The sequence below is a fragment of the Nicotiana tabacum genome, chromosome 17 (genome assembly GCF_000715075.1).
Source record: "Nicotiana tabacum cultivar K326 chromosome 17, ASM71507v2, whole genome shotgun sequence".
NCBI classification, from domain to species: Eukaryota; Viridiplantae; Streptophyta; class Magnoliopsida; order Solanales; family Solanaceae; genus Nicotiana; species Nicotiana tabacum.
Window position 1 is genome coordinate 65,377,284 of NC_134096.1, and position 14,764 is coordinate 65,392,047.

Below are 14,764 nucleotides of genomic sequence, written 5' to 3' on the forward strand. Positions count from 1 at the left end.
AAAAATGATTTTCAGCTTTTATTTTTTCAGTTTTTTCTAAATAGTTTTTTTAAAAAACTGAAAAAAAAAATCATTTTTTTTCAGTTTTAAGTAAAATTGTTTTTTTAGTTTTTTTTTCAGTTTTTACAAAAAAAAATTTATTTTTCGGGTATGGATAATGGGTCTTTTTAAATAATTAGGAGATATTTAGAATTGACCAACACGACGATGACACGTGTCGCTCCGTTTAAATGAGGGGTATATTTGAACCCAAAATATGACTGCAGAGGTATAGATAATCAATAGTATAATAAGGGATATTCTTAGATCATTTTCGAAAGTAAAATGGTATATTTGACCCTTTGGTGTTTAATAATTTGGTGAACTGGGCTCTTTAACCGTGGATAGAAAAGATAGAAAAGGAAGGCCTATTTTTGTGAGTAAAGTGTTTATGAATTGGATATTGCTTTAGCAAGTTGCTCCAGTCAGTCCCCCCAAGTGGAGTTCTTGATAGTCGGTCCACTATCTCTGTGTATTTACTAATTTTATATTCCATTACTTATGGCATTTTGATATTTAAATTAAAGTTAGATGGCTGACCAAGAAAACGTTTTTAAAGATAAATTAATAGACTAGTTAGTAAATAATTTCATAGCTTTAATGAAATTGTTCGAATTTTTTTTTGGGGGGGGGGGGGGGGATGGACATTTAGATTAAGTTTAAGAGGTAAAATGATTCTCACCGTGGTACAATACACAATGATTTTAGCCTTTGATAGATTCTTATCGTGACACAGCCATAAGTTTATTTGAAATTCTTCACGATTTAGTATTTCAAAATACTACTAGTAATAATTATGTTGGTATTTACTAATACTGAAATTCAAAATAATATTTGATGCTCAATTAAACTCACAGTGGGTATCCCCTCCGCCACCGGCCACTCTGATGATCTTTAAACAAATAGTCGATCACATTCATTGTTTATTTTTTTTAATTATATACTCGGATTATACATTGATTATATATAATTATACATATATATTACATAAATTATGCATATATTATACTTTCACTGAATATTTTTAGTTTAAGTGATTAAGTGAGCGGTTATTTGAGTTATTTTTTTTTATAAAAAAAAAACATAAATAAAAATCACGAGTTAAGAGGCTGACAGAGCAACTTGGAATACAGTTGAAAACATTATGGGCCTTGGCGTAAATTGAACTAAACTTATTGCGGCCAATGAGAAGATTCTCGAGAAAATCCAAATATAAATATGGACGATAACATTTAAGTTCCTCGTTGCCAGTTTTGTTCATTGTTTTTGAAGTAGCCTTCATTTTCCAATTCAGCTCCACTTTCCCATGGCTGCCTCCTCCACCATTAACCGATGGCTGAGGCCCGAGGTCTGTGTCATTTCCCCTACATTTCCTCTCCCCCCCCCCCCCCCCAATAACTTAAAAGGGGGATCTAGCTTAGAGGCAGCGGCTGCATGTGTAGTATTATAGTGCATATAAGGGGGGTATGGGTTTTGGGTTTTATAGTCTGGTCGTTATATCTGATCTAACTGAGTACTGATGATGCTATATTATTATTTTGTGGTGTTATATATATAGGTGTATCCACTATTTGCAGCGGTGGGAGTAGCTGTTGGAATTTGTGGGTTTCAATTGGTTCGCAACATCTGCATCAACCCTGAAGTCAGGTACCCTCTCCCCACCCCCTCCCTTTATGCCGTTGTATGTATGTGTGTGTGTGTGTGTGTGTGTGTGTGTGTGTGTTACTATGAACCTGGTTCTTAAAATAATTTTGAATAATTTTATTTTGTACATTTTTATGACATATTTGGACTTTCTAAGCAGCTAATTTCTTAAATGAAAAGGCATGCAGTCATGCATCAAGGTTGATCCAGCATATATAAGTATAATTATGTATATAGTAAGACAAATAATAGTATTTAAATAAGTATATATATTTATAGATACACCCACATTTGATGCCTCTGTCACAACAATGCATCTCCTATTCTCTTTAATTTGATACCAGTAATTGCTCCAGAATTTTGGTTCAATTTATTGAAAAATGAACCTTTTTGGTTCATATTGAGTAATTGAATGCTATGCTTTTATATAGAATTTCTTATATTGACACCATTTTATATGCATAAATTATACATGTGTGAAAATAAGAAAGAACGAAACTGTAGGCGGAGCTAGGATTTTGAGTTTATGGATTCTAGATTTTAGAAAAGACATCTTACTGGGTTCTGAGTAAATTATTTCTACATATTAATTGAATTTTTTTGCACAAATACGAGATTTGTGCCAAAACTATTGGGTTCTGCCGAACCCATAATCACGCTTGTAGCTCCGCCCGTAACTGTAAGGAGGAAAAGAATGCAGAAGTATGAGGAAAAAGAATTCTAGAATGAGAAATCTTGCGGGCAGGGTGGTAGTAGAGAAATCTGGGGCTGGGGTGTGTCGTGGTATTAAGAGCATTTTTACAGAGGAGTTGGGCTGTTACATGGGAGCAATTTTTTGTTTTTTCGGGACATTATGCTTTCTTGCTGTTAAATAATTTATCGACACACAAAAGCAGTTATTTGTTGCCTCATCACTGAAAGTTTCATGGCTACATACAATTTCAACTGCAACTTTTGTGCAGTGTCTAGAATGAACTTCTGGGGCTTTTAAGAGATCAGTTGGCATTAGCTCCATTGCTTGAGACTTTTCCATGTTAGATATTTCCTTTTGAACTGACATAGAAAGGTAAGAAGGAAAACTGTGTAAAAGCTGGGCTTTCAACTTCTCTAAGCTGCAGCTTATTGGTACTTTTAATGGACTTTACCTTCAGTTCTGATTGTATGTTGAGATTTTTGCTTATTTGGTTGTTCATTATCGTATTAGATGTTTCTTTTTAAGCCAACATGAAAAGGGAGAATGAAACTGAAAACAGGACTTTCAACTTCACTAAGCTGCAGCTTATTGCTGCTTTTAATGGATGTTACTCGTTGTTTTTCCTAAAATTTTCTGGAAGTCATAAAGAAATGAGAAGTGGAGTATTAGAAAATAAAGAATTGCAATATATCTTATAGTTTCACTGGTGTCTTTGTGTTTATGCAAAACATAGGGTGACCAAGGAGAACAGGGCAGCAGGAGTGCTGGATAACTTTACAGAAGGGGAGAAATATGCAGAGCATGCTCTTAGGAAGTTTGTTCGTAACAGGGCTCCAGAGATCATGCCATCTATCAATGGCTTCTTCAGTGACCCAAAGTGATGGCTGAATTTAAACCTGAAATTGATTGAGACTGTTATTGTTTGTTTTTGACATTTGAATGAGATAGACTGGAATGGCAGTTTTCCCCACTAGCTTGGATTCAAAATGGATTCAGATATAAAAGAAAATCTCAAAATAAATGTCGTTAACAATCACAACTGCCTGTCTCTGATGGCCACATCTTTGCATTTTCATTTATATCTGCTGCATTTTGTTTTTCAAAATTTTATTGAGTATTAAATTAATGAATCACTATTTAAGTTGATAGGAGTGCAAGTAACTACTGTGTTTGCCTAAGTTTTACTGATGGCTTTGTACTGCCTTAGACATTTCGCTATTTGATCACCCATTTGTGCCACTTCTGGAGTAATTGGTAGGTCTTTCTGATACACAAGTCTTGGGATGACCTTTATTTCTTAATGCATGTGTCCACCTATCCTAACTTTGAGTTAGGATAAGCCCTAATAGAGGCACCCCATTAGCTTGGAGAAATTTCGGGTGCTGCTTATTAATTACTAGTATCATATTATTACGAGATTGTAAAATTTCCCTTACATTCACTACCTTGATGCTTCCTGAATGATCACAGTTAAAGTTTTGTTCTGATGTTATATGACAAGCTAAAGATTTAATGATGAACCTAGAGGCAGACCTAGCTTACTGGGTTTCGAATAAATTATTTATACGCATTAAGTAAATTTTTAAAGCTCCTATCATGTATAAGTTTGTGGTTGGCAATCTGATACAAGGCCATTAAGCAGACAACAATATGGAAGATTGATCTCAGACATCATAAATTCAACGGAAAAGCAAAACTTCAAGTAGCAAGAGGTGGCCATCACATGAAATCATTATGCTCGACTAGCGAATTGTAACTACAAATTCGACAAAATAGGGGCATAAAAATAAAATTACTCGAGCAATTCACTCAAAATGCAATATAATGGACGGCCATACAGCTCAGGTCCCGAAAAAAAGGGAAACGAATAAGGTCTATGAATTACTAATTTTTTGCAACTTACTAGCTCAAGTACACTGATCACATATATCAATTACAACGAAAAGGATCAAGGTAGAGAATGAGTCATGAATCATAAAAAAAAATTAACCCTCAGTCTAGCCAGGGAGAAAGGTTTGGAATAAAACAGAACTTTAGTTCTATTGGTCAACAGTGGAGACCTGTAGCCACTCCACATCAATTGCTTCTTTCCACAATGTGACATTGTTATCACCAGCAGCCACTGCCAACAAGTTTCCAGTTAAAGACCATGAAACCCTCCAAACAGGACTTTTAAAGTGTTTAAGAACCTTCCCTTCCCACTGATCTCCCTCCTTTGCCACAGTCCATATGACAACTGTACCATCTTCTGAAGCACTAGCAATTGTTGACCTTGGAAGGCCCAAGTTCGGCGCCCAGGCTACATCCCTAACCCAATTACTATGCATCTCAAGTGCAGGGAAGCAATCCATCTTCCATATGCCATTATATAACTTCCACACAGCCGCTAGATGCTAGCTTCTGAACAGGTTCAAGCACACCTGAACCTACTAAAGCACCAGGAGACATTGATGGCGCCCACGAAACAGATGTTACCCCGACCGGATGAGCTTGGTCTATTTTTGTGGTGTCCCAACCACCATCTGACCTAGCAGTGTGAACTGAGATATTACCATCAGAATAACCACATGCTAAACAAAGCCCAAGTTCATGAGGAGCCCACGAAATAGAGTTAACGGACGACTTGTGGTCACTAAAAACATGAGCTTGTGTCCACTCATTCTGATTGCCTTCCTTCCAGATTATGACTTTACCGTCATAGGAGCAGGAAGCAAGGATCGACCCAAATTTGGGATGCGCCCAAGCAACTTGCCAAACAGGACCACTATGACCACTCAGAGAGGCAAGGTGCTGTGAAGCAGAGTAGTTGCCTACACCAACGATTTTTATGGTATTCTCAGATGATGCTGTTGCCATACGTTTTTCGTAGTAGTCCATAGAAACATCATAAACTGTGTCATTGTGACCGGTTTCAATCTTGGCACCTTCTCTTGTTTCTATGCAATATTTCTGTGCTCCTACATTTATCAGTTCGATCCGATTTTAGTAAACATCTCTGTTTGAAAGATAACTACTTTAAATACACTCCTTTCCACACACACCCTATATGGCTAGAGAAAGAACGATTGTAAACTATAAATGATCGACCAAAATAGAAAATCAAGGCTAAATACTCAACCTAAAACATACATCACAATTAGCCCAAGCAATACAGGCAAGATACAACTATCAGGGACATCTGCATTTGAGAATCCATCATTAGAGCTTTCGCATGATATTAATTTTAAGCTCATGGTCCTTCAATAATAGCACTTTAATTCAAGACATCAGACCAGAGGAAATAATAACAGGGTAAACCTTCCTTCACAACAGTAAGTAGCAAGAAAGACAATGCTTCATTAATGAACATGGCATACACAGACTAGACTAGAGTAGGACAAAAGCAAATGATAGCTAGTATTATTTTGGCCCGGGGGAGAGCTGGCGAGGGGGCTTGGAGGGAGGGGGAATGATCTAAATCAAAGAATATAATGGGAGTACAAGTCAAATTAACCAAAGAATCAACCAACTTGCTGAAACCCCTTATATAATCATAAGAAGAAGTTGGTGAGTTGCAACATTAAAAGTTAAGCACATGAAATTGATGGCATCAGAGGATCATAGTAAAGCATTTGAGAAGTTCGAAGTAGCATATTGGTATAATAATTAATGTTCCACTGGTCCTGATCCTTCAAACAATATATTACACTTACTATCCTTGTGGAAAAGAAGAAAACCTATATCACCGAAGTTCATATTTTCTTGAATAAACATCAGAGTTAGCTTCTACATTTCTGATACTATTCTAAGAATTTATCAATCAATAATACAAAGCTACAACCCTGAGATCAAAAGACAAGAATCATAAACCCTGACTTGAACTAATCTGATGACACTCTGTACGACTCATTGAAAACTTTTCACTGTGAAATATCCGTCAACTTTATCAGCTACACAGTTCCTCTTTCTAAGCTGACACTATACAAATGAGCATAACCGTGGAACGTTTAGCTACAGATTAACTCCCAATCTAGGTTTTATGTAAGCAAAAAAAACAGAAAGATGCACATACAAATAACACATTACTGGCATAAAATTATAAATTAGGCCGATCAGCAGAGTCACAATTAGCTGACTTGAACCTCGAGTAACGTTTGAGGTAAAATAGAAAACTCCAATATATAAACATATATAGGTTGAACCTCCAGAAAAATATCAGTGCATTAATGGACACGAAAGATCGGTTCTTTTTTCTCACTAAAATTGTTCAGAGAGTGATATTTGAAGAACACATTTGCATTAGATAAAGATCATTATATATTCCGAGCTTCTTTTCCCTAATTAGATACCAAAGTCCTGAGCAAAGAACAATTAAAATATGTTTATCTCGTCTTACCAGTGGTAAGTAGATTAACTTCAGTTATTCAATTAACAGAAACATACAATAAATAACTCCAAATGTGATCCAATTTCAATGGGGAAATACCAATTGCTGAATAGCCGAAACCAAAATTAGGCCCACACAGGGGAACCAACTCTAGGACTCAAACATAAGCTATGGGTCGAAACTATTTCCCATATATATGAATCCTCTATATTCATTTTGCCCCATCCGGTTCATTTCATTCCTGGGTTATAAAAATGATGGATCTAGAATTTCTACCTGGATCTTAATCCCCAAAGAATAAATGTTACCAATAAAGCATGGGGAAAATTGAAGAGCAATGCAGAGTTATAGTTACAGCCGCACAAGCATGGAGTATATATAAATCTGTCACAGATTAAGGGGTAAGGGAATGGTTTACCTGTGAAAGAAGGGCAAATCTGGAGAGAAAGAACTGAGCTGGTTTTCTAATGCTAAATGCTTATTTAGTTGGTTTAATAATACAAAAATCAATTATCTTTTTTTTTAAAAAAAAGCTAAGTGTTTATTTTTGTAAATCGGACTATAAATTGGGAGTATCTTTTTATTATAGAAATAAAGGGATTTAAGTTTTCACCAACACTAATTTTTACAAATGTTCTACAATAATAACTCTCAAATTAATCAAAACACGTCGAAAAAATTCCAACAACTATAACCATGTTAATGAATCACAAAATTAAAGGTAGTTACTTAAAGCTCTCTCACTTTTATTTTCGTTTGTTCTTTTTCACGAAACAAAACCCTTGCATTAGTCTTGGATGATCCTCTTGTCTCAAATTTGAGATTATTCAAAGAATTTTCTTTTTGGTCAATCAAAGAAATTCATTAGAGCTAACACGGAAACCTTTTCTTGTGATTGTTTTTTACATTTTAAAGATTGTATTTTAAGGTGCAAAACACTTTCAATTTCTACATATTTCCCTTTAAAATGAGATGTCTCTCCTTCTTGTAATTGCAAGTTTGTAACTTTTTTTTGTTTCATGTACAAATTTTCGTTGCATATGGTATTACACTATTACTAAAATTCTCGTTGACTTTCTGATGTAGAGTAAATAAGTTGCACATGTTATATAGTTATAATGATTGCCAAAATTTAATCATTTATTGATTCTTTGGAAACTTAATCGTAAAAATTAATTTATAAAATTAATAATAACAAAAACATACCCAGCATTATCCCACACGTGGTGTCCGGGGATTGTTAGTTTGTATGCAGACCTTACCCCTACCTTGTGAGGATAGAGAGGTTGTTTCAAATAGACTCTCGGCTCAGGAAAGCATAAACACCACAATAATGAAAATATAGATAAGAAGGGACAGTACCAAAAAGTCATATAAGAGCAGACTAAAAACAAGACAGTAAGGTGATCAACAATAAAAGAAAACAACGGTTAGTCATAAATGCGTCAATACTACTGTGATGACCACTCTAGACTACCTACTCTACTACCCTAATCCTCGGCCTTCATACCTTCCTACCAAGGGTCATGTCCTCGGTTAGCTGAAGTTGCGCCATGTCTTGCCTAATCACCTCTCCCCACCTCTTCTTAGACCTTCATCTACCTCTTTGTGGGCCCTCCAATGTTAACCACTCACACCTCCTCACCGGGGCGTCTGTGCTCCTCCTCCTCACATGACCAAACCGCCTAAGGCGCGCTTCCCGAATCTTGTCCTCAATAGGGGCCACACCCACCTTATAGCGAATAACCTCATTTCTAATTCTATCTAACCTGGTGTGCCCGCACATGCATCTCAACATCCTCATCTCTGCTACCTTGCTACCTTCATCTTCTGGACATGAGCGATCTTGACTGGCCAACACTCAGCTCCATACAACATCGTTGGTCTGACCACCACTCTGTAGAACTTACCTTTAAGTTTCGGTGGCACCTTCTTGTCACCCAAAACACCGGAAGCGAGTCTCCATTTCATCCATCCCGCCCCAATACGATGTGTGACATCTTCATCAATCTCCCCATCTCCCTGAATAATAGACCCAAGGTACTTAAAACTCTCTCTTCTATGGATGACTTGCGAATCCAGCCTCACCTCCCCTTCCCCTCCTTGAGTCTCGCCATTGAAACTACACTCCAAGTATTCTGTCTTGGACCTGCTCAACTTGAAACCTTTAGATTCCAGGGTCTGCCTCCATACCTCTAATTGCGCGTTCACACTGTCTCGTCAATCATCGATCAATACAATATCATCTGCAAATAGCATACACCACGACACCTCCCCTTGGATATAGCGCGTCAGTACGTCCATCACTAGAGCAAGCAAAAAAGGGCTAAGTGCCGACCCCTGATGCAACCCCATCATAACCGGAAAATGGTCTGAATCCCCACCCACCGTCCTCACTCGGGTCTTTACTCCATCATACATATCCTTAATCAACCTAACGTATGCAACAAATACACCTCTAGCCTCCAAACATCGTCAAAAAACCTCCCTCGGAACTTTATCATACGTCTTTTCTAAGTCGATGAACACCATATGCAAATCCATCTTTCTCTCCCTATACTGCTCCATCAATCTCCTAACAAGGTGGATGGCTTTTGTAGTCGAACGTCCCAGCATAAACCCAAACTGGTTCTCAGAAATAGACATACTCTTCTCACCCTTAGCTCTACCACTCTCTCCCAGACTTTCATACTATGGCTAAGCAGCTTGATACCCCGATAGTTATTGCAATTTTGGATATCACCCTTGTTCTTGTATACAGGAACCATCGTGCTCCACCTCCATTCTTCAGGCATCTTCTTCGTTCTAAAAATGACATTAAATAACCTAGTGAGCCACACCAAGCCTGCCTTGCCCGCACTCTTCCAAAACTCCACTGGATTTCATCCGGCCCGGTCGCTTTGCCTCTGCTCATCTTACGCATAGCCCCCTCAACTTCATCAACTCTAATCCTCCTACAGTACCCAAAGTCACAGCGACTCCCGGAGAGTTCCAAATCACCCAGTACAATGCTCATGTCTCCCTCCTCGTTCAAGAGACTATAGAAGTAGGTCTGCTATCTCCGACGGAATTGCCCCTCATCCAACAAAACTCTACCTTCTTCGTCCTTGATGCACTTCACTTGGTCCAAGTCACGAGTCTTCCTTTCTCGCGCCTTGACTAATCTGAACAACCTCTTATCCCCACCTCGGCTCTCGAGTTCCTCGTACAAACGACTAAAAGTTGCAGTCTTGGCCGCCGTAACTGCTAGCTTTGCCTCTTTCTTAGCCAACTTCATAACAATTAATACATTAGTCAAATTTCAATAACAATTAACATAGCTTATATAAATCCAACAACAATCCCAACAACTTGTTCATGTATCTTGTTTACAGATAATTACAGATATGAGTTTAAGTTATACTATTGTTTGTTAGATCGGAAACGATGGAAAGTTAGGGAACGACCTCAGTATTTATTTAAAGAAAAGAGAGATCGAGGTGCAAGCAAAGTTCCTTTAACATTGAACATTTAAGTTGACTGAAACACAACTTACATTCCAGGAAGAGATTTGCTTTGGATGCAAATATGCAAGAATAGTATTGATTGAAACTTTCTAAAAAAAACATTTTTAAATAACATACAAAAATCAAAAGATTTTATTAGAAGTCTTTAAAGAGATAAAAGTCGTGGAAATCTTTAAAGGTCGATACCCTGCAAGTGGTAACTTTTTATTTGCAAAACACAAAACTTCAATCACCTGTAAAAATAGCAAATAACCTGCTATAACCTGTAAAATACACTAATATTATAGAATTCTTTACACTGTAAATGTATATAACTTAAATCCTTGAACAAAACACAAGTCAAATTTCATTCCCAACACTTCTCATTTCTCAGTTGCTCTGATCAGAAGATATCTTCTGCAGGCGCTACAAAATGCTAAACATTTAGAAGAGATACTGATGTTAGATAAAGTTAGAGGCTTTACCTCTTTAACAGGTTCAGTTACACTAAGCTAAATAAACAGGAAACCTTAAAAATTATTAGGACCAAGTTTAATATCATATGCATTATTATTTCTATTTAGAAACTAGCCAGCAGGCATGATTACCGGTAGTACTTCACGTAAGCTTATCGTAAAATATAGTACCAGACGGTAAAAGGACCAAAATTAATATCATTATATATGCAGAATTAGAAGGGTGTCTAGGAGGCTAGATATAAAAATCTATAAAAGATAATTAAAATAGCATCTCACCAAATATGCATCTCTTGTCACTGACATAGAGGTTTACTTTTGCGTAGAGATTGTTCAAACATGGCTGCAAGCAGGGATATCAAATACTATGCCTCTATTCATTGTTTCTTTTATCTTATGTAGCATTACAACCAGTAAACAGCAGAACTCAGAAGATAGGACAGCACAAAGCAATACAGAAACTGAAGGGCAAAACGGGTCAAGCACCAGTTTTCAATCACCTGGAGACACATTATTTTTATAAGGTTAGTTTCCCAATGTATTCGTTAATCATTCAACATGAAAACGGGTAGATTTCCTGGCAGGCAGCAGCACATCAGATAGAGTTCATTTCAACATTTTCTTTTAAGCTTCGTTAATAATAGTATAAAGATCAGAAAATACAAGGGGGTCCGGGGACAGAAATTATAGATACCTTAGAAAATTTATAAGGTTAAAAGAAAAAAAAACTATCACTTACTCAACCCACTGTACATCACTTCATATCTCAAGGGATCTCCATCTGGTATAGTTGAAGCGCACACTGAGCACTTCAAGTAATACCACCAATTAGACTAACTACTCTGGATGGCATTCTACTTGCATTGTCAAATCCTTGATCCCAGCATCATGTAATAATTCAGATACTTGTGCCTTTGCAGATAACTTCTCACTCTCGCTTGAGACGAGAAGATGAAGAGTCCCAATAACATCTGAGTTAGTGAAGCTCCAAAAATGAAGCTTCTGAATCCCAGATAAACCTTTTATCTTCATGACATCGTTTACAGCTTCCTTCAAATCATGTTCATGAGCCCTTGGAACTCTTTGCAGTAAAATTTCTGCTGAATTCCTAAGCAATGGGATTACTGAAGATATAATTAGAACAGAGATAAAAATTGAGCAGGCGGGATCAGCAACAAGCCATCCCTTGTACTTGATTAAGAGCGTCGAAATTACCACCCCAACACTACCCATGGTGTCAGCCAGAACATGCAAAAAGATGCCTTCCATGTTATGATCAATGTGCCGATGTTGCCGCTTATGTTTCTCAGTGACACCCTTGTCTTGACCATGAGAATAATCTGGTCCTTGCAAACTTGCAACAGAGCCGTGGTGCACCTTTATCGAAGAACTACTTGAGCTGCCAACATGACAATGTTGGTGAGCGTCATCATGATGATGGTGCCCATGGTTATGGTCACAGGAATGATCATGAGAATGAGGAGTCTTATGGTCATGAGAATGATCATGAGAATGGTGGTCATGGTTGGTGGTCATGGTTATGGTCATGAGAATGAGGAGTGTTATGGTCATGGTTATGGTCATGAGAATGAGGAGTGTTATGGTCATGGGAATGATCATGAGAATGAGGAGTCTTATGTTCATGGGAGTGATCATGGTCATGTAAATGGTGAAGATGGTGATCTTGGAGACTATCGCCTGTGGAATGAGAATGAGCATGTGAATGGGAGTGTGAACATGATCCACCATGGGCATGATGATGTTCCTCGTGAAAGAATATCAAACCGACAATATTAACAAGCAGCCCACCAATAGACACTGACAAAAGGCTGTTAGTAGAAACCTCCTGAGGGTCTAATATCCTCTCAAATGATTCCAGCACTATTAATGCTCCCACGAGGACAAGAAAAACCGCATTTGTATACCCAGAAAGAATCTCAAATCTTCCACGACCGTAGTTAAACTGACCATTCGCTGGCAACCGGGATATGTACGAAGCATATAACCCAATAGCTAGAGCCGCACAATCAAACAGCATGTGACAAGCATCTGATATTAACCCAAGGCTATTACTCATAAAACCAGCAACAAATTCCACAACCATGTAAGCCGTATTGATCAAAAGGAAAAGCGCTATCTTACGAGACTTCCTCTCACCCAAGATATGCCGGAGAGGTTTCATAACCGAAGTTGTAAACCAATCCGACGGTTCCAACCCCAACTCAATATAATTACTATCAACAGGATTCAAATTCCTTATTGAAATCCAGAGCAACAATCCACAGATCAACAATCCCCAAAGCGAAAGCTCAGGATAATAAAATAATTCCAATACAACAGTACATACATAGGTCACAAGATACTCCTTTTGAAAATCCTTAGACGAAACTGCCCTCTCATCAGTAAAATTCTCACTCAAAAGCACACCAAACACTACTGTGTTCACCAAAACCCAACCGAGACTCGATATAGAGATACTATCTCCGTCTGCTTCAAACACAAACATACTTATAACAGCAGGTACAAACAGCATTACAGTTGTAAAAAACAAAGATACCAATCTAACCTGCTTCCTACCCATTTCCCTTAAACTACCCATATTCATAAAGCTTCTCTCGTAAGACCCCAAAAACCCACAAACAAAAGGAAGCAACATTGGCCAAATCCTAATACAACTATACCTCGGAAGAATCGAAAACCCCATTTCAGTTACATTCACAGAAGACAAAGGAAAACATTCAATTCTATCCCAACTAACAGATAACAGCAACAACCCAATAAACATAGCAATAAACCCACAAACCTTAGACGATCTAATCTGATTCTTGTCAAAAAGATCGAGTCTTTTTCCATCAGAAATGAAGCGGGCAGCTATATTTCCGGAAACTTCAGCAAGAATCATTGCAGCAGTGCCGCAGTATCTCAGAGCTTGAAATCTGAGCAGAAAAACTATAGCAAGAAGAAGGGATTTTTGCAGTAGAAGCTTGTATTGAGATTTGGTGAAGGAGAAAAAAAAGAGCCGGTGGCGATTTTTGTGATGAAAAGGGTGTTTGGAAGTGAAGAAGGAGAAAGAAAAAGTGAGGAGAAAAGAGAGGAGGGAAACGAGGAAAGAGAAAGGGAAGAGAGAGAAAGAGGAAGGAGAAGAACGGAGGAAAGGGAGGAGAGAGTAAAGAGAGCGGAGAGAGAAGAGGAAGAGGAAGAGAAATGGTAAAGATGAGGTTTTTGTTGAAGATTTGGGAGTGGGGAAATAGGAGGGAATTCGGTGTTTGGATGGAGTTGGAGTTGGAGTTGAAGGTGGGTAGTTGTTGAAAAGAGGGTAGGGGGTTCTTGTGGTAGTAGGGGTGGCGGCGGTGGTGGAAATGGTGGTGCGTGGTGGGAGCGAGAGACGATGGGGCCGGTGATGGCGGTGGTGGTGGTTGTTTTCAGCCATTGTCGGAGAGTCCAATGGAAGAATTTCCCAACGTTAATGATCAACAATGTCGGAATTACGGAATGATCAAGTCATTGACTTCCATTGGGTTGGGCCTAGCTCCGGAATTGTTTCTTGGACCAATGGGCTATTTGTAAAAATAACGGGGGCTGGCTAGATTTGTAATTGAGAAATAGTCAATATTTGCAAATGGGATTGGCCATGACAACTAGGTCCAACAATTGGCATAAAAAAATGGGGTTCGGCCTTGTATGATAACCCAACCTAATAAATAGCATAAAAAAAACACAACTTATTGTTATTGGCATCTTATGGCCCGCATTTATATTTTAATTTAAAAAATTAATTTTGTATAAAAAAATAGGTTAGACCTTCTTCCCCTATGTCTCTCTCTTCGTATCTCTTCTCCATATCTCCTCATTCTCTCTCTTCACACCAGAAAATTTTAGAGCAATTGGCATAAATAAATGCCTAAAGGAATGGATCAACCATGAAACTGAATTCTCATGGCCCATTTTCGAAGTTGGACAAGTTTTTTCATTCTCACTTAGCATTAATGGATGAAATCAAGAAAACTTTCCACAAATTTGCATAAAAATTTTGTTCAGAAAATAAATAGTTTTTTTTGAA

General features: G+C 37.8%; 1 protein-coding gene and 2 pseudogenes across 1 annotated transcript; 1 reads left to right on the top strand and 2 right to left on the bottom strand.

Annotated features, from left to right (window-relative positions):
- The first annotated feature begins 1,232 nt into the window (after positions 1-1,232).
- LOC107815914 (uncharacterized) lies at positions 1,233-3,416 on the top strand. Its single transcript, XM_075234417.1, has 3 exons — positions 1,233-1,387; positions 1,598-1,686; positions 3,111-3,416. The coding sequence occupies exons 1-3, from the start codon at positions 1,346-1,348 to the stop codon at positions 3,256-3,258; spliced, it is 279 nt and encodes a 92-aa protein (XP_075090518.1). The 5' UTR covers positions 1,233-1,345; the 3' UTR covers positions 3,259-3,416.
- Positions 3,417-4,237: 821 nt separating this feature from the next.
- Positions 4,238-5,350, bottom strand: LOC107815913 (protein transport protein SEC13 homolog A-like; annotated as a pseudogene).
- A 5,959-nt stretch (positions 5,351-11,309) lies between these two features.
- Positions 11,310-14,192, bottom strand: LOC107815916 (uncharacterized; annotated as a pseudogene).
- Between the last annotated feature and the right edge of the window lie 572 nt (positions 14,193-14,764).